At 40.1% G+C, this 19,811-nt stretch overlaps 3 protein-coding genes across 4 annotated transcripts; 1 reads left to right on the forward strand and 2 right to left on the reverse strand.

The window, feature by feature from the left end:
- Positions 1-1,543: 1,543 nt before the first annotated feature.
- LOC137737039 (beta-amylase 1, chloroplastic-like) lies at positions 1,544-4,914 on the reverse strand. The gene is made up of 4 exons (XM_068476388.1): positions 4,068-4,914; positions 3,303-3,513; positions 2,835-2,945; positions 1,544-2,750 (listed from the first exon to the last, which is right to left on the reverse strand). The coding sequence occupies exons 1-4, from the start codon at positions 4,655-4,657 to the stop codon at positions 1,947-1,949; spliced, it is 1,716 nt and encodes a 571-aa protein (XP_068332489.1). The 5' UTR covers positions 4,658-4,914; the 3' UTR covers positions 1,544-1,946.
- Positions 4,915-9,949: 5,035 nt separating this feature from the next.
- On the forward strand, positions 9,950-16,909 carry LOC137737188 (uncharacterized). 2 transcript variants are annotated; one of them, XM_068476591.1, is made up of 15 exons: positions 9,952-10,455; positions 10,855-11,013; positions 11,161-11,277; positions 11,400-11,484; positions 11,894-12,002; positions 12,107-12,174; positions 12,254-12,379; positions 12,482-13,425; positions 13,759-13,962; positions 14,069-14,129; positions 14,856-14,969; positions 15,574-15,687; positions 15,780-15,866; positions 16,049-16,124; positions 16,460-16,909. In XM_068476591.1, the coding sequence occupies exons 1-14, from the start codon at positions 10,367-10,369 to the stop codon at positions 16,073-16,075; spliced, it is 2,304 nt and encodes a 767-aa protein (XP_068332692.1). In that variant the 5' UTR covers positions 9,952-10,366; the 3' UTR covers positions 16,076-16,124; positions 16,460-16,909. The 2 variants fall into 2 exon arrangements, with proteins under 2 accessions (XP_068332693.1, XP_068332692.1); XM_068476592.1 differs by lacking the exon at positions 16,049-16,124 and having other exon boundaries at positions 9,950-10,455.
- Positions 16,910-17,865: 956 nt separating this feature from the next.
- LOC137736475 (7-deoxyloganetin glucosyltransferase-like) lies at positions 17,866-19,577 on the reverse strand. The gene is made up of 2 exons (XM_068475739.1): positions 19,055-19,577; positions 17,866-18,797 (listed from the first exon to the last, which is right to left on the reverse strand). Exons 1-2 carry the CDS (start codon positions 19,575-19,577, stop codon positions 17,866-17,868), a joined length of 1,455 nt encoding a protein of 484 aa, XP_068331840.1.
- Between the last annotated feature and the right edge of the window lie 234 nt (positions 19,578-19,811).

The following is a 19,811-nucleotide window of genomic DNA, read 5'->3' on the forward strand; positions in this document are numbered from 1 at the left end:
GTGTAAACGTTTATTGATTGATGTTAAAACTGGGATTGTAAAGGTAATATATACTAAATTATGGCTCCAAATAGGAGAGTGACACATGGGTTTGGGAGCGAGTCTTTCTGCAGCGTGTTTTTCTGCTCTTGAAATGGGCATTGAGTGACAATTTGTATGCCATCGGCAAATTTTGACATGGTCCTTTAAAGGGAGAGGACTATGCACCACCAAGCACTTGACTTGGGGACGAGAAAAACTCGAGTGATGACTTTCATATTGTGACAGGTATGAATAATTAAAAGGGAAATGCTAGATAGACCAAATTTGTAGATCACATGTATAAATGAAATGACATACAAGTTGATAACTGAATTATTATCTAAATGTTGATTAACGAGTTTATTTTTTATTGGTGACACATTATTTGGTTTGTAAATTTAATTTGTAAATTTGAACTAGCATTACTTATAATTAAAACATAATATCGTGCTACAAAATTTGAAGCATACATATAACGTATAACACGTGGTTATGCTTTAACTAAGCAGTGTTTATTGAAGAATGTTAAATTTTACCATAAAATTAATTGATAATATGCGAAGGAACCCGAGTTTAAGAATAAGCAAGAATTTGAGTCATTTGAAGGTGACTTGAGTTGTGTGAAATATTTTGAACATCCGTGATTGTAAAATGGACAAAATTATTATGAAATAAAACGTTGTAATTTTGAGACCCGCGACCGATACACGTGATTTGTCACGTGCTATAGCAGGTTTTCCAGAGGAAGTAGAGTTGCCTTTCAAGTTTTTAACATTTAGGCCTGATTTGGTACTGAGATGATTCTGAAAAAACTGGTATAAAAAAAAGCTGGAAGCTGTTTTTGTGTTTGGTAAACATTCAGCTTTAGCTTTTTTCACAGTTTTGGGTGAAAAAAAGCCAAAAACAAGAAGCTGCAAAACCTAGCTTTGAAAAACCGATTTTTTTTCACATCTGTTTTACATAAAAGTTTACCAAACACTATAATACTGTTTTTTTTTCTTTCAAAAGCACTTTTACAAAAAAGTTTACCAAACACTCTACTGCTTTATTTCACAGCTGTTTATTCTCACAACATAACAGAAGCAACTTTTTATCAAAGCACAGCAATACCAAACCAGCCCTTACAGTCCTTGCCGGTCAGTACTGAGAGACCTTCTCCAAATATGAGTATTCAAGCAAGGCGAGGATTCCAGAATTTGAATTACAAATGAAAACATGTTTCTGAAGTGGAACAGTTGGACTTGCGACATGAACAGTTTGCCCTCAATAATATGACTTGAAAACCATGATAAATTGGATCGGATTGGACTCGAATTCAAAACTTCCTAATTTTAAGGGGGGTGAGAAATGACAATTTATGTCTAATTAAATGATTAAAGATTACTTGTGAACAAAATTGATTCATTTCAGTCCTTGAAATGGTAGGATTAGAAATGATGAATATTCATGACCGACAACATAAAAGAAAAACTTAATCGAACCCAGTAGCGTGAGCAACTTCAGGAAATTAAAGACAATCAAGTTTTGACAGTTGTAATATTCAATAGCTATAGATGGAAGAGTGTAACATCTTATTTGACCATTGGCATTGTACGTTTCAACACTGGTACAGGAAAGAGGAAACTATATATGAATTGGGTAAGATCATGTTGAATCAAGAGGATAGATATGGTTCTTTGGGGGGGTATTGATACAACAATCGCTACATTTACCCCCCAAATCTTATGGTACACACGCCACACCCCTACTCATTTTCCATAGCCACAACTTGGATTGTTCAGCTACGGATAAATTAACCAGGGAATGGAGCAGCAACTGTTCTTGCCGTTATGTTTGTACCTTGTAAACGACCGTGCATTTTAGGAATCATCGCTAGTTTCGACTGCGGTAGAAGCAAGCTAGCTAATAGCCTTGTCCTGAATTTCTTAGTGCATCAGAGCAACAGCAGCCTCCTGCACCAAAGGTGTTGAAACGTGCACGAAATGCTCTGCTTCCCTCTCCACCTCTTCCCTGCACTTGCGGCTACCCTTTTCCTTCATTTTCTTCACAAACGCCACAAAACGCCTCCAGTTGTCGGGCTGGAACAGGTGCGGGTTCATCCTCAAGTATGTGAACGCGCACATCTGGTTGCCTTGGGTGTTGCCCTCAACGTTCAAAGATGATGCTTCCAAGATCTGATCATGCGCGTAATCATCGTACCTTGGCAGGGCATTTTCACCGGCAAGTGGTACGTTTACTTTCTGTGTGGCCATAGCCACTTGCGCAACAAGCTTCTCTGGTAAACATTGAGCTTCCTGTGGCTGCTCGTGGTCGCGCATCTCAACGCAAGTGAAATTGAAGATGGCACCATGGCGTGCTAGCATTTGCGCAATAGGAATGTAACCATCTCTGAATCGTGTGTTGTAATACCCTGCTGTGAGCTCGGGGGCATGGGACCGGGTCCCGTAGTGCCAGTGGATACCTGCAACCTTTACTGAGATCTTCACACCGGCCTCCTTGAAGATAGACTTAGCTGAGGTAAGTATCCTCTCACCATGGTCCAAGAGCATCTGCGAGTACCAGCCGAGGAAGAATTCACCATAAGCAGTGTTCCAGCCTCCACCTTCTTTTCTAAAAAATGGGGTATCTTCCGGCCAGTTGTTATAGTGACCTGCATCAGTGGGGCCTGTGCTACCCCATTCTGGCTTACCCGCAGCTTCAGCAGCAGCTTTCAAGCTGCTGAGCATATACTGCATAACGTTTTATCATATATTAGTTGCGCTCTATAAAACTAGAAGCTACTGGCAGAGAGCAGAAAGAGATGAAGTAGATACCTTGTCAAAACATTGGAAGGCGCCAATTCCTGGAAATTGCCATGTCCCATTCGATTCTGGATAAGAAGGGTAGCGCAGCTCACCCGCTGGACCCATTCCGACTTGGATTTCCTGAGGAGAATTTTGAAACAATTTAGCTTAACAAGCAAGGCATGTATGAGCAGGTTCTAACTAAACATTCAACACCATTGAAGACCCATATATTTGTCATTAAAAAATAAACATATTCATTATCTATTGGGTTTCGCTTATTTTCCTTTTTGGTTGGATTTATAGCGACTTTATGTATCATCCTCGTACACATGAGAGTCAACTTCAAGATTCAAAATGCAGCAAAAATAATAAAGACATGGGGTTCATTTTTTCCCGTTAATGTTGGTACATGTAATACCAAGTTTTTTCACCATCACAGCCAACTCAGAAAATTCAAAATTCAACTATTCAGAGTAAAAGAGCCTCAAGTGTTACCACAACGGTGTCACCAAGGAGGTGTTTGAAGTTGTCTCTGAAGGCACGCATGAAGTCCGCGTAGCACTGGACTGGCGTGCGGCCCTTGAGGACCGGCAGGGTATCAGCGCCAAGCGATAAATACTCGCAATTCCTCTTTCCCCACTGATCAGTGTATGCAAGGTCTGGATCTTTATCGACCTCCTCCACAACCCATTTGGGTAAAGGAATGCTGTATTCAAGAAAAACACACTGTTCAGTCATCAATTTCCAGAATTCCATGTAACAATGTAATTTCAAGTTCAATGTCAATAAAAATCGAAAACAGGACATAATTTTTGAGCTAGTCAAATTTCAGGAAGAACATAAAACAATTCTTGTAACGCATCCAATCCAACTACTGTAAAAATAAGTTATTAAAACCACAAAACACAAGAGATTTTTCAGTGTGTCGCGAGCAAAGCCCGCACATCAAGTATAAATTAAATTGATTATAAACTTAGAAAAATAAATTTTACAACTACTTAAATTATAACACCGCACCGAAATTTAAAAAAAAATTCATTCTGTGTAATTCTTTTTTTCTGATTATAAAAAATTTAAAATGCAAAATAAGATTTATAATGTTCAGATAATAATTTTCTTACAAAAATTTACTTTCTGTTCACACAAGGAGCGTGCACCAACGCTCCACCATCGCACGTGAAAGTGAATATAAAAAACCAAGCGAGAAAAACGTGAAAAAATGAAAGATGGAAATGAAGTAAGAGAGAGAAGGAGACTCACGTAACGGAGTCACCGACGTTCCCGCCACACTGATGAAACGACATCACAGCCTGTACTTTGAGACCGTGCTTCCTCGCCATCTCGAGAAGCTCAGCGTACCCGCCCCAATTGTACGCGCCTGGCGCGTCCCTCTCCACCAACCCCCACCACACGTCCATCATCACACCCTCCACCCCAGCACTCTTAAGCGCCTGCAGACTCGCGTTCATCGCCTTCTTCCGATTCACCGAGTTGTGCATCGTCACGCTGTCCAACGGCATCATCACGTAAACCGGCACTCCCGTCCCCTTATAGTGCGGGCCCCTCACCTGGTGCTCCAGAACCGGCGATTCCGCCTCCGCCGCGAACGCCCTGCACGCCATGGACAGATCCGGCCGGCTCGACCCGAGAACCGGCGATCTGCACGGACTCAACGGCGGCGACAGCCTGTCAATCCCTTCCGGCTTCTGAATTTTGCAAGTCAGGCCTGCCGCCGGAGACTTCCACATTGGCGACGCGCTGACCGATTCCACGGATGATGAGGTGGCGTCGGTAGACCTAATCGGAGTCCCGGAGAGCGCGCTGATCTGGTGCGTCATGCTCAACGCCATTTTCTTTGTAGCCAAACAGAAATTAAGCCCAAACGTGAGAAAAAAATAAAATTGAATTCAAAAGTTCAAATTTTTTACAGAAAGTTTATGAATTTTTCGCCTCTGCCTTTTCCTTTTGAAGATTCAGATTCTCTTTCCAGTCAGGGAGCTTTTCTGAATTTTGAATTTTCGGATCGTTCTTTTTGGGATTTGAAAATTTTGTGTGGGAAAAGGGAGGCTCGTGAAGCTCCTGCATTTATAGAACGAAAGAGCTTGCTTCGTAGCTCCCTCTGGATAAGATTAAATAATCTTTTTGGGGCCGATACTTCCACGACACGTGTCCCCATCTCCAAGTGGCAGCGGCCGAGCATGCTACGGCTACGATCGCTCGATGTACGCACGTGTTAGCGTGGAAGGTTCCAGGGTTCCCGGGAACGCGCTGACACGTGGCGGGGAGCGAGCGGGGGAGGCTCATGTCCTTTAGGCTTACGATATGTAGTTGGGGGACGGAGCTGGCTTGCCAATTTCGGTTGTCGTTTTGTGTTCTGAGGCCGGTTTGACGTCCACGGTAGAGGAGGGGAAGAGGGCATGTGGAGACGTGGCCAAGGATGAGTAGCGGTGAGAGTGAGTGTCCGACACGTAAGGGCTTAAGAGTGTTTGGGTATGCGTCGAGGTTTTGTTGAGGGTGATATTAGCAGGTTGATTGGGTGGGTGGGGGCCACCACTGTATTAAGAACCTAACATTTGGTGTCCACATATAAGTTGATGTTTGCTACAATAATTAACTTACAGCTATAGTTTTTATCAAAAAAAAAAAAAATCTTATTGCTCTAGTTTATACTTTTAGGGTCCTTTGTTTGGCTTCACTGAACTTCTTTGGACTAGACTAGATTTTATCTTGGCTTAGTCATGTGTTTGTTTCACGCCAGGACTACGTCTAATGAGACTCGCCAAGACTAAGTTGGACAAAAAGCTTCGTTGAAGGGTCTTAGCGAGGCCCCCCGAAATTGGCTGGACTGCTAAGCTAAATCTGCTCGCTTCAACTCTCCCTGCTTCGTTCCTCACACCAATTTCTATCCCCTTTTCAAACCCAGATCTCGCAAAATTTAAAAAAAAAAAATGCAAAAAATTTGCAGCGGTTCCCTATTCAAAACCAGAACCAACTCCCAAAATTCAAATCCAGATAACCCAGAAAATGCCAAAATTCGAACTTAGAAAACTCAGAAAACCCAAGAAATCCAACAAAAAAAAAAAAAAAAAAGGGTAAAGTACAAAAAACTACCTCAACCGTTGGTGTCACGACACTTTCATACCTCATCTTACGAATTTGTGCCAATGTTATACCTTCCGTTAGCTTGGCGTGAATTTCTCAGTTAAATGCTGACGTGGCTTGATTTAGGGCCTACTTTCTATTAAAAAAAAATTAATAAAATACTATTAAAAACTAAAAAAAAATCATTTAATATTTTTTAAATATTAAAATAATAAAGAAAAGTAAAAAAACAAAAAACAAAAAACAAAAAACAAAACAAAACAACCATTTCCCTCCATCCATCCATCCCCCTACTGCAAGCCTACAACCCAAAAAACAAAAGAAGAAAAAGAAAAATAAAAAAACTTCATCCCTTCCCACCCTTCCCCACCCCATCCGCGTCCTTCTTTCTTCTCCCCCATCCCCCCCCCCCCCCCACCCACACCTTGCTGCAAACCTGCAACCCAAAAAACAAAAGAAGAAAAAGAAAAAGAAAAAAAAGAAAAGTTCATCCCTTCCCACCCCGCATCCTTCTTTCTTCTCCCCCATCCCCCCCCCAACCCCTTGCTGCAAGCCTACAACCCAGAAAACAGAAGAAGAAGAAGAAGAAGAAGAAAAGAAAAAAAAAAACTTCATCCCTTCCCACCCTCCCCCTTGCATCCTTCCTTCTTCTCCCCCATCACCCCCCCCCCACCCCTTCTTCTCCCCCGTCCGAGCCCCTACCTGCAACCCAGAAAAAAAAATTCCCAGTTCGTCTTACCCTAGCGTCCACCCTTCACACCCGCCCTTCGCGAAATCGGCGAATGGGATCTAGGCTTTTTTTCTATGTTTTTTTTTTCTTCTTCTTCTTCTTCTTCCTCCTCCTCCTTCTTTTTCTTCCGGGTTGGCAAGGGGTTGGATTTGTTTTGGGAGGGGACGAATTGGGTTTGTGTTTTTTTTTGGGGTGGGTTGGGGTTCTTTCTTCTTCTTCGGGGGGTTGGGGTTTGATGGGTTTTCAAATTTTTTATTTTTATGGTTGAATCACGCAGGGAAGAAGAAGATGGGGAGAGAGAGAAGGGGGGAGGAGGTGGATGGGACGAAAGGTTTTGATTTTTTTGATTTTTTTTTGTTTTAACTTTTCTTTATTATTTTAATATTTAAAAATATTAAATGTTTTTTTTAATTTTTTTTAATTTTTTAATAGAAAGTGGGGTTTGGATCAAGCCACGTCAGCATTTATGTCACATCCCAACCCTCAGCTCCAACTATATTGTCCGCTTTGGCATTCCCTGCCCGAAGACAGAGCTACCGCACGGTTTTGTTTCTGTGGACCGGTACTCAGCCGTAGCCAGCGCCTGCTCTCCCCTCAGGGAGTCCACAAAAGGCCTAGTTGAAACTTAAGGTTGGCAATGGATATATAAGGCCCAAAGACCACGCCCTCACGGGCGATGTGGGATACTACAATCCACCCCCCTTAGGGAGCCCGATGTCCTCGTCGGCACACCACGACCGTGAGTCTGGCTCTGATACCAAATTGTCACATCCCAACCCTCAGCTCCAACTATATTGTCCGCTTTGGCATTCCCTGCCCGAAGACAGAGCTACCGCACGGTTTTGTTTCTGTGGACCGGTACTCAGCCGTAGCCAGCGCCTGCTCTCCCCTCAGGGAGTCCACAAAAGGCCTAGTTGAAACTTAAGGTTGGCAATGGATATATAAGGCCCAAAGACCACGCCCTCACGGGCGATGTGGGATACTACAATTTAACTGACAAATTAACGGCAGACTAACAGAATGTATAGCATTGGCACAAATTCGTAATATGAGGTATGACATTGTCAATTTTAAAAGATGAGGTATGAAAGTGTCATGACACCAATAGTTGAGGTAGTTTTTTGTACTTTACCCAAAAAAAAAAATATGCAGTGGGATGATCATGGTTGTTTCAATCACACATGTAGCCCACCTCCTTCAATCTCTTTCTTGCTCTATGTTTTGATTTTAAGATTTGCAATTGATTTTGTGAGAGGAAGTGAAGAGGCAGGAGGTGCAGAAGATGGAAGTGAAGAGGCAGAGGATTTGCAATAAAAAAGTTGGTCTATTCTTCTGATTAAAATAAAGGTTGAGAGGATTTGCAAACCTGAAACATAATTCGGTTTTTAAAAATTAAATAACTACAATATGATATTTTATAACAAATATTAGTTGTTTTTTGTTTTTTAAGGTAAAAGTAAATTAAAAATGATAAAAAAAAAATTCGGGTTCTAAAAATATTTTAGTCCATAGTTTATTCCCTCACTACACTAAACACTTCATTATTCTTATCTTGCTTAGTTCAAAGCAAGCCAATCCAACTTAGTCCCTGAAGCTAGTTCAGTCCGTAATAGTCCGGTGCAACAAACGTCCCCTCAATCTATTACATTTGTCAAACGGTTAGATCACTCATGTTTGCCACACTCAACAAAAGCCTCTAAGATGTTGCCTCTCCTCATCATTCCTTGCTCACAATTGGGACCTTGATTGTTTTCCTTTCTAGGAGATTAATAGTGTTTGGGCTTGAAATACAGAAACTAGGCCAAGAGATAACTCGAGCTGGAAGGTCATGGCTCTCAACCCAATAATGATTCCTCATGCCAGTTGGCTCTCAGCTCAGAAAACATTGATTCGATCAAGTCCTAATGGAAGTAGGATTGCTAAGGGATCAAATTTAGACATAGCCCAATCAAGTCCTGGTTGAATTAAAATTATTAAGGATCAGGACAGGTTTGATAAGATTCAACTTACATGAATCAAAACTGGTGGTTAATCAGATAAGAATAAATGAAGTGTATAAAAAACACTAGGTTCATAGTCCTAGTTCAAGGCACAAAAGTCGAGACCAAATAGAAATTGAGTTTTGATTAACGAGGGGATTGAAGAGATAATTTCAAAAAAATATCCAGGTGGGTGCCAAGAAGGCATAGTCCTATTAGAAGCTAGATTTTCTAGATTAAGAATAGAGCTTGGTTTTAGCTCGAATTTCTCAACCAAACTTCACAAAAACACCTAAACTACTTACCCAAACACAATTTAGGATAGTTTGGGTTGAAATCCTCCTCGAACTTGATAGAAACTAGCCAGAGTTCCCCGCTAGATTCTAGAAAAATACACAGGCGAAGAACAGACTTTAAAACCTTGATTGTCAGCTCAATTTCAACATGCACATATTGAAAATGATACCTAGAATCAATTTAGAACTAACTTGAGCTCAATCGACGGCTAGTTCGTCGATTTTCACCGCGGACTTCATCGAAAAACATTAGTGGTTTCAAAGTCTCTTGTTCTCCACTCTCCCATCACTAGATCGCAAATGTAAGACCTCTATTGTGGTCCTCAAGACACTCTGATTCTTAAATTGCTAGTTTTGAAGTTGGAATTTGGGTGAGATTAATAACGGTGTGGGTGGTTGCTTTCGGTGAGGGAAAGAGTAGACAGAGTTGCAGAGAGCTGGGGAGAAAATGAGGGAGAAAAAGAAAGATGGTTGACCGAGTTGGGTCTTCAACCACTCAAATTTTTGCATGGCAAAATTACAATTTTGGTCATCACATACTAAAAATCCCAATTTATTTGTCGTAAGTTCATTTTCAAATCCATCTTCACTTATGCAATTATGAGAATGAATACTAATTGTACAAAATGAGAAAACACAAGAATTGCACACCAAACTCAATGATCCATAATTATTCAATATAAACCTTGCCAAAATTAAGAAAAAAAAATAATGTAATACAATAATAGTTTAATTTGACATATCGGGTGGAGAGCAAAATATAAAAATACGTCAAAATGCCACATAAGTTGTGAAATTTAAATTTTAGATTCAAAATTTGACATCTCATTTGGAGATGGTCTTATACATCATCGTTTAACAAAATTCAAAACACATGCCGTAGACACTCAATGACACCACAGCTGAGGTCACAAGGCCAAGGGCATTGTCGTCCAACAACAACTTCCCCTAGGGGTAAATCCTCGTTTAACAAAATTCAAAACGCGTGCCGTTGACACTCAACGACACCACAGCTGAGATCACAAGGCCAAGGGCATTGTCGTCCAACAAACAACTTCCCCTAGGGTCCTCGCCGCCTAGCAACCCCCTCCTCTCCCTCCTCTGTCCAATGCCCACCAGAGAAACCCAAGACGGAAATTTCCAAATCCAAATTCCACGGCCACAACCACAGAGGCTCGGACACTCTCCCCTCCCAATTTCCCCTCCCCGCCGACCGGAGATCTCGCCGCCTCGCTCCCCCACCGCCCTACGTCGCGCTCGCCGAAACCGAATTCCCCCCCCCCCCAGCTCAGTTCAATTCAGTTCGATTCTAACGCCCCTGCTATTCAATTTACACTTTCCACGGCGTCATGATCTGCATGTGAAAATTCGATTGGATTTTTAAGCTATCAATGTGAATTTACCCGTAGAATGCCGGAAAAGCCGAGATTATGACATTTTCCCGGGAAAATTATGAGGGCAGGTTCTTTGTGGGCCGACGAGCCCAATTCTCCGTTCACCTCTGTCCCGCGCGTACCTCAGCCCAATCCGTGCAAGCACAGGTGAATCTTGGACTTTTTTGTTGGATATTGGTGGGAGTTCGATGAGTTTTTGTGTAATTCAGTTACCAAATTAGTGCCTTGTGGATTAATGCTTTTGCAAATTATAACTGTTCATGCTTTGATTGTGTGGTTTTTGCGTGTTGATCATAATTGAATTAGTTCCAATCTGAATTGGGTTTTCAATTGATTTGCTATTCTCGAAATTGGTTAGAATTTAGGAAGAATTTTTTTTTAAGATTGAGGAGGTACCGAGGTATTGTTTTTGGTTGATGTTATTTCAAGTGCTTTTCGTGCTTTGGGAAATGGTTTCGGTGTTGATTTTGTAAATTCGGATTGGAATATTTATTGGGACTGATTTTGGATTTGAAACTGATTTGCGCGCATCTGATTAACTGGCAGTGGTAGCAATGTTCTTAGACTGTTAGCACGGAGAGAGGTTTCTCCGCAAACGAAACATTGGTCAAAGAAGCTATGGGGGGAACCTTCTAAGTCTAATTCTGATTCCGTTGGCCCGAAGTTTGAAGCAGCTAGAGATGCTAGACACAGCCTTATCTCATGGTAACTTGCCAATTCATTTAGTCGTTCTCTCTTTATTTTCTTGCAACAAAACAGAAGCAACTGCTTTTTTTCCTAGTTGTTTGGATTATTTTGCATTCGGTTTGATCTTCCTATTCATGGTTTGTCTTGATATTGAATTGCCTTCAGGGTGGAGGCAGAGTCACTCCAGCATTTGTCTGCCAAATATTGTCCGCTTGTGCCTCCTCCACGGTCAACTATTGCAGCAGCCTTCAGCCCTGATGGAAGGACACTGGCCTCAACTCAGTAAGTCCTGCTATGCATATATATCTTGGCCTGGTGTAGGGTTTGGCTAAAGCTTGGTGTTGAGTTATATTTATTCTAAGATTGTATCATTTATTAAATTTCAATTGCAACTGTAACTGCAGCGGAGACCATACGGTTAAGATTATTGATTGCCAAACTGGGATCTGCTTAAAGGTCTTGAGTGGTCACCGTAGGACACCGTGGGTGGTAAGTCTACAACACTCGATATTTTGACTCTGAAATTTTTTGTTTTTGTTAGAATACTTGACTTTGATTGTTAGCTTCTTGCTTCAGCTTGCTGCAAGATGCCGTGAACAATTTTGTAAACAGAACCTCGAGAGATTTAGTTAAAAATTGAAGCTTATTTTTCATCCATGTTCTTAGAATACCATCTATGCTTAGGATACTAAAATTCTCTCTGCAAGAAGTTTTATGCTTTCATCAGAAGTCTTTGGGTTGCTTTATCCTAAACTTTTTGTTGATGTTGCTGCTTTAATCTAGTTGTTTTATTCATAAACAAACTTGCTGGTTACCAGATCTGACACTTAAGCATAGCTACTGGATACATTTCATTAGCTTGCTGTGCTTTTCTCACCAGCTGGTTGTGCTTTTGCAGGTTAGGTTTCATCCCTTGTTTCCAGACATATTGGCTAGTGGAAGTTTGGATCACGAAGTTCGCTTGTGGGATGCAAAAACGGCAGAGTGTTTAGGATCTCGTGATTTCTGTAAGTTTTAATGTGGATTATCAATCATTAAAGCAAACACTTTATTCTTTTTTTATTAAGTTTGTGTCATGGATATGATTTTTAGTGCTTTTTTCTCCACACAGTGCGTCCCATTGCTTCCATAGCTTTCCATGCCCAAGGTGAGCTGCTTGCAGTTGCGTCGGGTCACAAGGTAAGATCTTTTATTTGGAAATTTTAACTACTGATGCGTAATTATTATTAATGGCCTTAACCTTTAAATCTTGCATTAGTTGTACATATGGCACTACAATAGGAGAGGGGAGACATCCTCCCCAACCATAGTACTGAAGACACGGCGTTCGCTCCGGGCTGTGCATTTTCACCCTCATGGAGCTCCTTTCCTTTTAACTGCTGAGGTAAATTTTTGGGTAGTCATTTTTCTGTTTCTTTGTTTGTTACAAATATTAATCGTTTCTTTGATTAAATATATTTTAATCATGTCTTTTTCTTATTTGTAGGTGAATGACCTTGACTCCTCAGATTCCTCGATGACACTTGCAACTTCTCTTGGTTATTTGCGCTATCCTCCACCTACTGTATATTTGGCAGATGGTCAATCTAGTGATCGTTCTGGTTTGGTAGATGGACTACCTCTTATGTCTTTACCATTTCTGATATGGCCTTCATTTGATAGAGATAATGGGAGAATATCTATGCAGCGTAGTGACGTGGACATTGGTTCAAGTAGTGCACTACAGCGAGTTGATCCTTCTGCTTCAGTGCGGTTGCTAACATATTCAACTCCTTCAGGGCAGTATGAACTTCTGCTGTCCCCAATTGAACCTAGTAGCTCTTCTCCAGCACCAGAAGAGACAGAAACTAATACTTTCTTGAATGAAATGGAAACTGAAGTTTCTCAACCTGCAGTGGACAGTTTAGAGGCTATGGAAGTGCAGCCTGAAGGGAGGAGCAATCATATTTTCCCATTTGGTGACTCAACATATTGGGAATTTCCTTTCTTGCAAGGGTGGTTAATTGGTCAGACCCAAGCTAGCCAACGGAATATGCGGCTGGTAAGTGATGCTACCCAAGATAATCCATCTGCACATGGTGAGATGGATAATCCAGCCATAACTTCCTCAGTAATACCAACTGGTGTGAACCAATCCAGGGTTACTGGAAGATCTAGTACCCGGCATCGTACTTCAAGAACTCATATGGTGTCGACAATTGGATCTAATGAAGGTGCTGGATTCAATAGTATTCCGCATGCTGAAAGTGAGCCTCAACCTGTTGTGAGCAGAATCCAATCTGAACTTGCCAACTCACTCGCTGCAGCAGCAGCCGCAGAGTTGCCTTGCACTGTGAAGCTCAGAATTTGGCCACATGATTTGAAAAATCCTTGTTCTCCCCTTGATGCAGAAAGATGTCGCTTAACCATTCCACATGCTGTACTTTGTAGGTAGTTTTCTTTCTGTTTTAAACTTTTATGGTACTTTATTGCTCTATTTACTTTTACATTGCTTTTAGCTTATTCGTAAGTCTTGCAAAACCAGTACATTGATAAAGGATGCAACGTCAGTTGGTAGTTTGTATATACTCTTTTTTTGTCAAAGGCAGTTTGTTTTCACTGGATCTACACCTTTTGCAAAGAAATATTTGATTAGTAGATAATCATGAAATGTTTGGCTATTTGTTCTTTTTTTTCTCTCTTTCAGCATTGCATGGTTGTTTGGACTTTAATAGTATTACTGGCTATATCTTTTTGGATTTTTACTTTCATCTTTTCTTTCAGTGAGATGGGTGCCCATTTTTCCCCTTGCGGAAGGTTTTTAGCTGCATGTGTTGCATGTATGTTGCCCCATATGGAAGCTGATCTTGGATTGCAGAGCCAGGTCAACCATGACGTGACAGGGGCATCAACTTCCCCAACTCGACATCCAATTTCAGCTCACCATGTCGTGTATGAGCTCCGGATATATTCCCTTGAGGAAGCAACGTAAACCTTTAACTCCCTATAATATGTGTTATCTTTTCTTACCTCTCTTTTAGCTTTCCATATGCATTTTCCTTCTTTCTACAGCCTGATTTTCTTTTATTTATAGATTTGGAATGGTTCTTGCATCCCGGGCAATAAGAGCTGCCCACTGCCTAACATCTATTCAGGTCAGCTACATTTTGAAGATGTATGACTTATTGGCTCATCTTAATCATTAGTTTCTCATTGATTTTCCAACCATTCTGTACTTCTTTAACTGTTTCCCCCAAGACTAAAGCAAATCTATAACGGAAACTTAAATGTTTCATTTTAACTGAAAGCTAAGGTTAGTAGTCTCATATGGAGTGCATCCCTTGAAATCTCAGCATAAGAGCTCAATGATTCATGCCAATGCTCAGCCTAGCTTTAGTTGAGTTAGAGACTCAAGAGTTATGATAAGATATCTGTTATGTGCTTAGAATGTAATAAATTGCATTTGCGGATAGAATGTAGTAAGTTGCATTTGCATATATTTTTGAAAAGGCATATGCCACCAGAAAATCTAAAGTTGAAGCATGGTGTTGTTATGTAGTGGTATATAAACACATACATACATAGGTATGTTATATGTATGGGGAATCTATTATAGATTGCCTTGTATTGTTGATGTGTGATCGTGTTGTTTCAATATTCAATCCAACAGCTGATGGTATATGACTTAGATTTCCAATGCACTGCCATTATGATTAGAACAAATAAGCAATAAATTGATAATTTTTTTATATGCAAAAGATTCATGACCTAATCATTTGAAGTTTTTTTTTTTTCCTTTATATTTCTTTTTGATCAAGCAAAGAATTTGTATTTTCATCATACACTTATTCCATTTTGTTATTCCTTGATTTTTGTGGCAGTTCTCTCCTACGTCAGAGCATATATTACTTGCCTATGGCCGTCGTCACAGTTCACTTCTTAAGAGTGTTGTCATTGATGGAGAGACTACAGTGCCTATTTACACCATTCTGGAGGTAAGGTTTTTTAGTTGTCTTCTGCCCCTCCCTCTTCATTTTAGTTTTAACTTTTAAACATTAAAGTTACTCTTTTTTATTTTTTTCAAGTCTATGTCTCATTTCAGAATGGGTGTTTCAATCAATTTTTAAAGTAACATACAGAAACTTATGTCAAATTTAATCTGCTTCTAATAAATAAATGACAAGGATATGAAATTCTTATGAATTGTGGTCGAGACTAATGTATGCAACCTAAGTTAGATTGCACTAGTCTTAGAGTGGAAAAAGTGTGCAAGTGCCCTATACTACAATGGTGGAAAGGTGTTGAACCCTTGCATGACGGCGTGGGTTCAAACCCCGCTGTTGGCTAATCTAACAAAATCTATCATTTGACAAAAAAGGAAAAAGAGAGTGGAAAAAGTGAATTTGGTGCAAACTAAAAGTCATTTACAGCTGAACCCGTGTATGCAATAGATTTTATGTCATCTTTCTTATAAATTTCACGGTAGTTGTGCCTTGTGGTTCTACTGTGAGTTTGCGTGATATAAACTTTATGCGTTACGGTTGTTCTTGGTTGTCCTCTATTATGAGTGTTCATGTAACATTCTTAGTTGTTATTCAGGTCTACAGAGTTTCTGATATGGAACTTGTGAGAGTTCTTCCTAGTGCAGAGGATGAGGTCAACGTAGCTTGCTTTCATCCTTCAGTTGGAGGCGGCCTCGTCTATGGAACCAAGGTAAGTAATTCAGTTTTCGTAACCTTGTTTTAATTGTTTGGCTCCTCCGCCAATTTCAACAACTCACAATGTTTTCATGTTGTGAAATGCAGGAAGGGAAGTTAAGGATCCTCCAATATGATAGTTTTCATGGCACAAATCAGACAGCGTCCACTTTTCTTGATGAAAACATGCTTGAGGTACAACATGACCCCAATGGACAGTTTATTTGTTTATTGTTCTTTATTTTTGTATGCAGTTATGCCTTCATGTTTTGGTTTTTTAGTTGCTGCTAAATCAAAGTGGTCATCCTCCATCTTTACATGTTTACTTACTTTTCTTAGCTGTTCATTCTCTTGATGTTACCAATCTATTTTTCTAGGTTTCGACATATGCCTTGGAATGCTAGGAACTAGCCATCATTTTCCACTTGTGAGACGAACCACTCAGCTTAGCCGGTCTGTTTCTCTTTTTGAAGATCTATTGCATTAAGATTTTGTTAAATTAATTTTACTTCCAGCATCAACGTGTAGGATGGATAACGATTGGAGTATTATGCCTTTAACATTACACTTATTATCTAGAAGTTTTGGTGATGTGTTGAGGTTTTTCTTGAGTATGGATTCCTCCTTTTTCTTTGTACATAGAAATTATAGGAGTGGCATGGATTGAATATGCTTGGTGGGTTTATAAGCTACGTCCTTAGGAAATAAGGTCTAATATTAGTTTACTTTCGGATGGCTCCAGTTTCTTGGGGGAAGAAACTTACGATGGCCCTATGTTTTCCTTTCAGGATGAAATAACGGTGTATCCGTGAACCTGAAGATCGTGCCTGAATTACACCGAATTTGTATACGTATAACAGTTAACCCTGTACCTGACTGTTGCTTCTCCAGTCGAAGTGCCTGTGAAACGCTCCATTAAGAATAAATAAAAAATACAGCTTTGTAATTTTTCTTTATTGTATGTTTAGAGTATATGTTGTTTAAATTACTAGGGAATGTAATTTAACAAGGGAACTGATGTTATTGTATATGCTTGTTCGGTTCCATCGGACATTGTTAGGAATGTAATTGATTTTCTTTCGTCTGTCTTGAACTGTAAAAAGAAAGCAAGATCTCGGATCAATTTCGCTTTTTATCCTATGTACAATTCTACACGTACCATCTTCTGTCGAATACTCTTATTCGAGCTTATTCGAGCTTATAAACATGGAAATCCTTGAAACAAGGAATTGATCTTCCCTTGTTTTGTTATGTAAGCTCTGTAGATGTCTTACATGTCACGCACGAACGATGCATCAGGTTAGGTTGGAACAGTTGTTCGTTTAGTCCCATGCCTCCGACAGTGCAATCTTGACGCAAGAAGCGATTATCGTCGCTGAAAGTAGCGATGTTCCGGCGGTGCTCATCAAGTTTCGTCCACTTCGAGTTTGGTCTGCGGTTTTACAGGAGGCAAGACAATTACTCAGATTATTTTCAGACCAGTAGTAATTGTACATCACCAAGACTCCGACATTAGCAGCACTCCCGTCGTTATTTGTTGCTTGAAAGGACAAGACACACCAACTTTGATCAACCTTTTCGACAAAATGTTCCACACATATGTCGTAAGCACCCCAACATTTTTCAAACTCGATTCTCCAGCAATCAGAATCACACCTGTACTCGAGGCGAAGTTGCCTACAATGATAAATCCCTAAATAATTTGGAACTAAGTAAATTCAAAATTAATGGTTAAAAGAAGAGTTATAGGGTGACAATGTTTAATAAAATTCTAAAACATCTTCTTGTATGTAATTAAATTTGAATTTAGAGAACTAATTTCTTTTAAAAATAAAATAAAATGGAATCAGGTTTTAGTGTCGTATGGAAGAAGAAGACGTCGCAATGAGTTTGTAGCAATTTTGGATACCAACAAGAAAAATAAATCTGTAGACTATCACCGATCTAAAGAATCTTATTCGATAAGATCCCACCGAATCAAAAAGCCACACGATAAGCCAAACCAATTTTCGCACAATTCATCCATTAAATCAACTTACAAATCATTTCAAATGCTTAGAACAGCTGAAAAACCCTAAATTTGATCAAATGTAGAAAAGGTTTCGAACACCTGAACCCCTTGGTTGATTTGGTAAAGAAAGAAAGTGACCAAGTTCAACGAGAAAATTTGGCGAAATTATCAGACGTACGATCTTCAGCTTTTTCTTAGTAGCACTTGATTCACAAAATTGTCCAAGTTTGTGGACGATGAACCATGTGGAGGGGTGGCTTCTTCTGCTAGTTGCTTCCACTCCATGACCTTATTTTTCATTTGCTTACCTTTCTCTCCCTCCATTAACTCTATAACGAGCTTCTCTACTTCATCTCTCTTCACATCGTAACTAATCTCCATGCCGATACCCCATTTTTTACAAACACAATAACAGTTCGTTTGCTGGTCAGAGAAGCATGGCAAACATAGCATAGGCACGCCTGCGCATAGGCTCTCGATCGTTGAATTCCAACCGCTATGGGTTAAAAATCCTCCGACTGATGAGTGCTCCAGGACTTGCTCTTGTGGGCACCAACTCGCTATTAGACCTCTTTCCTTCGTCTCCGCGACAAACTCAGGTTGAAAAATGGCCGATTCACGAACGACAAGATCAGGTCTAATCACCCAAAAGAAGGGCACCTTGCTATTTGCCAGTCCCCACCCAAACTCAACGAGATGTTCCGGTGTTACGAATGCTAAGCTGCCAAAATTCACATAAACAACTGAGTTTGGTGCCTTAGAATTTAGCCATTGGAGGCACTCAGTTTCCTCTTTCCATAGACTATATCCCATAGCCTTCAAAGGGGGCTCTGGTATCCTATTGAGGAGTAACTGGTGAGGGCAAATGGGGTAAACACGCGGAAACATGGACGAGAGAGAATCCAAAACTTCATGCTCCAATGCATCAAAAGTGTGAATAACAATTGCTGAACCCCTCTTGAATTTTTGAATTGATTCCAAGCAGAAGAACCAGCCTATGTCATTGGGATCTGTAGTAATAAAGTTGTTTGGAAGATCCCTTAACCTGATATCTTTCATTCCTGGAACCCAATCTAAAACCTTGTCCAGAAAGCCATTTGTTAACCAACTCTCCTCTGCAAATACCCAAGTAAAGAAAAATAAGTTTTATTCACTACTGGTTCAAAAAATGAACTTTTATGTGTCTTAATTAATGTCCCGTTTGATAACTACGTCGTTTTTAGTTTTCATTTATTTGAAAACTAAAATTGAAATGGTTGTTAAACGAGCCATAAGTCTATAAAATTTGTTGAGTTGTTCTCTTGGTTTAAAACAAGGGAAACAATATGAAACTGAAACCGTTAATTAAGTGCTTCAACAGTATCTCTTTCACCTTTGAGTGGGGCAAGTCCTTTTTCCTCCAAAGTTGGATATTGATTGAAGCCCATGAAGCTGCTTGCAGAAATAGTGAAGAAGAGTACGACAGGGATTCCAACTTCTTCAGCTGCTGTGACTGTGAAAGCCATCCAACCATCCGAAACAATGTGACTCACTGCAGGAATGTTGTTGCAAGTTGCTGAATGATCAAGTTTCATGAGGATGTCACGAAATGGAGCTGTGAAGTTTTTCCCGATTGACTCAACAAGCGAAATCAAATCTTGAGTGGTATCTTCATCTGAACTTTGAAGGCCATCTGGCATGGTTTCAAACCGAAAATCAGGCAAGCCGTCGAGGGAGTCGGGACCTAGAGATTTTAGATAGAGTTTGTGATTGAACTCAGTGTTGACAAAGGTGATATGAAAACCTCTATGGTGGAGGAGTTTCGCAAATTTGAGCATTGCCTTTATGTGGCTTTGAGCTGGAAAAGGGATGCAAAGAAGATGAGGCTTTTTATTGCCTACTTCTTTGGAACCCATTTTAGATTGTTTTTGTGTTATGTGTAATTGCATTCTCACAAGTGTTCTCACAAGTGCAGTGTTTTATAGAGTTAGACAGCATTTCTGCGTGAGTCTATTATAATGACTGGAAGCGCTTTTGATGAAAATGCTTTTAGAATTAATCCCTAATAAAAATGCAAGTAAATCATGAAAAAGTCCTTGAAGTGCTTCGTACAAGAATCACATAATTAGTGTTTCTTCCACAAACTTTCA

The sequence above is a fragment of the Pyrus communis genome, chromosome 6, assembly GCF_963583255.1.
Source record: "Pyrus communis chromosome 6, drPyrComm1.1, whole genome shotgun sequence".
Classification (NCBI taxonomy): domain Eukaryota; kingdom Viridiplantae; phylum Streptophyta; class Magnoliopsida; order Rosales; family Rosaceae; genus Pyrus; species Pyrus communis.

Coding starts and splice junctions, on each gene's coding strand:
- LOC137736475 (XM_068475739.1), bottom strand. CDS start 19,577: ATGGGTTCCAAAGAAGTAGGCAATAAAAAGCCTCATCTTCTTTGCATC. Junction 18,798..19,054: donor AGGACTTGCCCCACTCAAAG/GTGAAAGAGATA, acceptor GGGTATTTGCAG/AGGAGAGTTGGTTAACAAAT.
- LOC137737039 (XM_068476388.1), bottom strand. CDS start 4,657: ATGGCGTTGAGCATGACGCACCAGATCAGCGCGCTCTCCGGGACTCCG. Junction 3,514..4,067: donor AACGTCGGTGACTCCGTTAC/GTGAGTCTCCTT, acceptor TCTTGAATACAG/CATTCCTTTACCCAAATGGG. Junction 2,751..2,834: donor CCTTCCAATGTTTTGACAAG/GTATCTACTTCA, acceptor AACGTTATGCAG/TATATGCTCAGCAGCTTGAA.
- LOC137737188 (XM_068476591.1), top strand. CDS start 10,367: ATGAGGGCAGGTTCTTTGTGGGCCGACGAGCCCAATTCTCCGTTCACC. Junction 10,456..10,854: donor CCCAATCCGTGCAAGCACAG/GTGAATCTTGGA, acceptor ATTAACTGGCAG/TGGTAGCAATGTTCTTAGAC. Junction 12,380..12,481: donor CTTTCCTTTTAACTGCTGAG/GTAAATTTTTGG, acceptor TCTTATTTGTAG/GTGAATGACCTTGACTCCTC.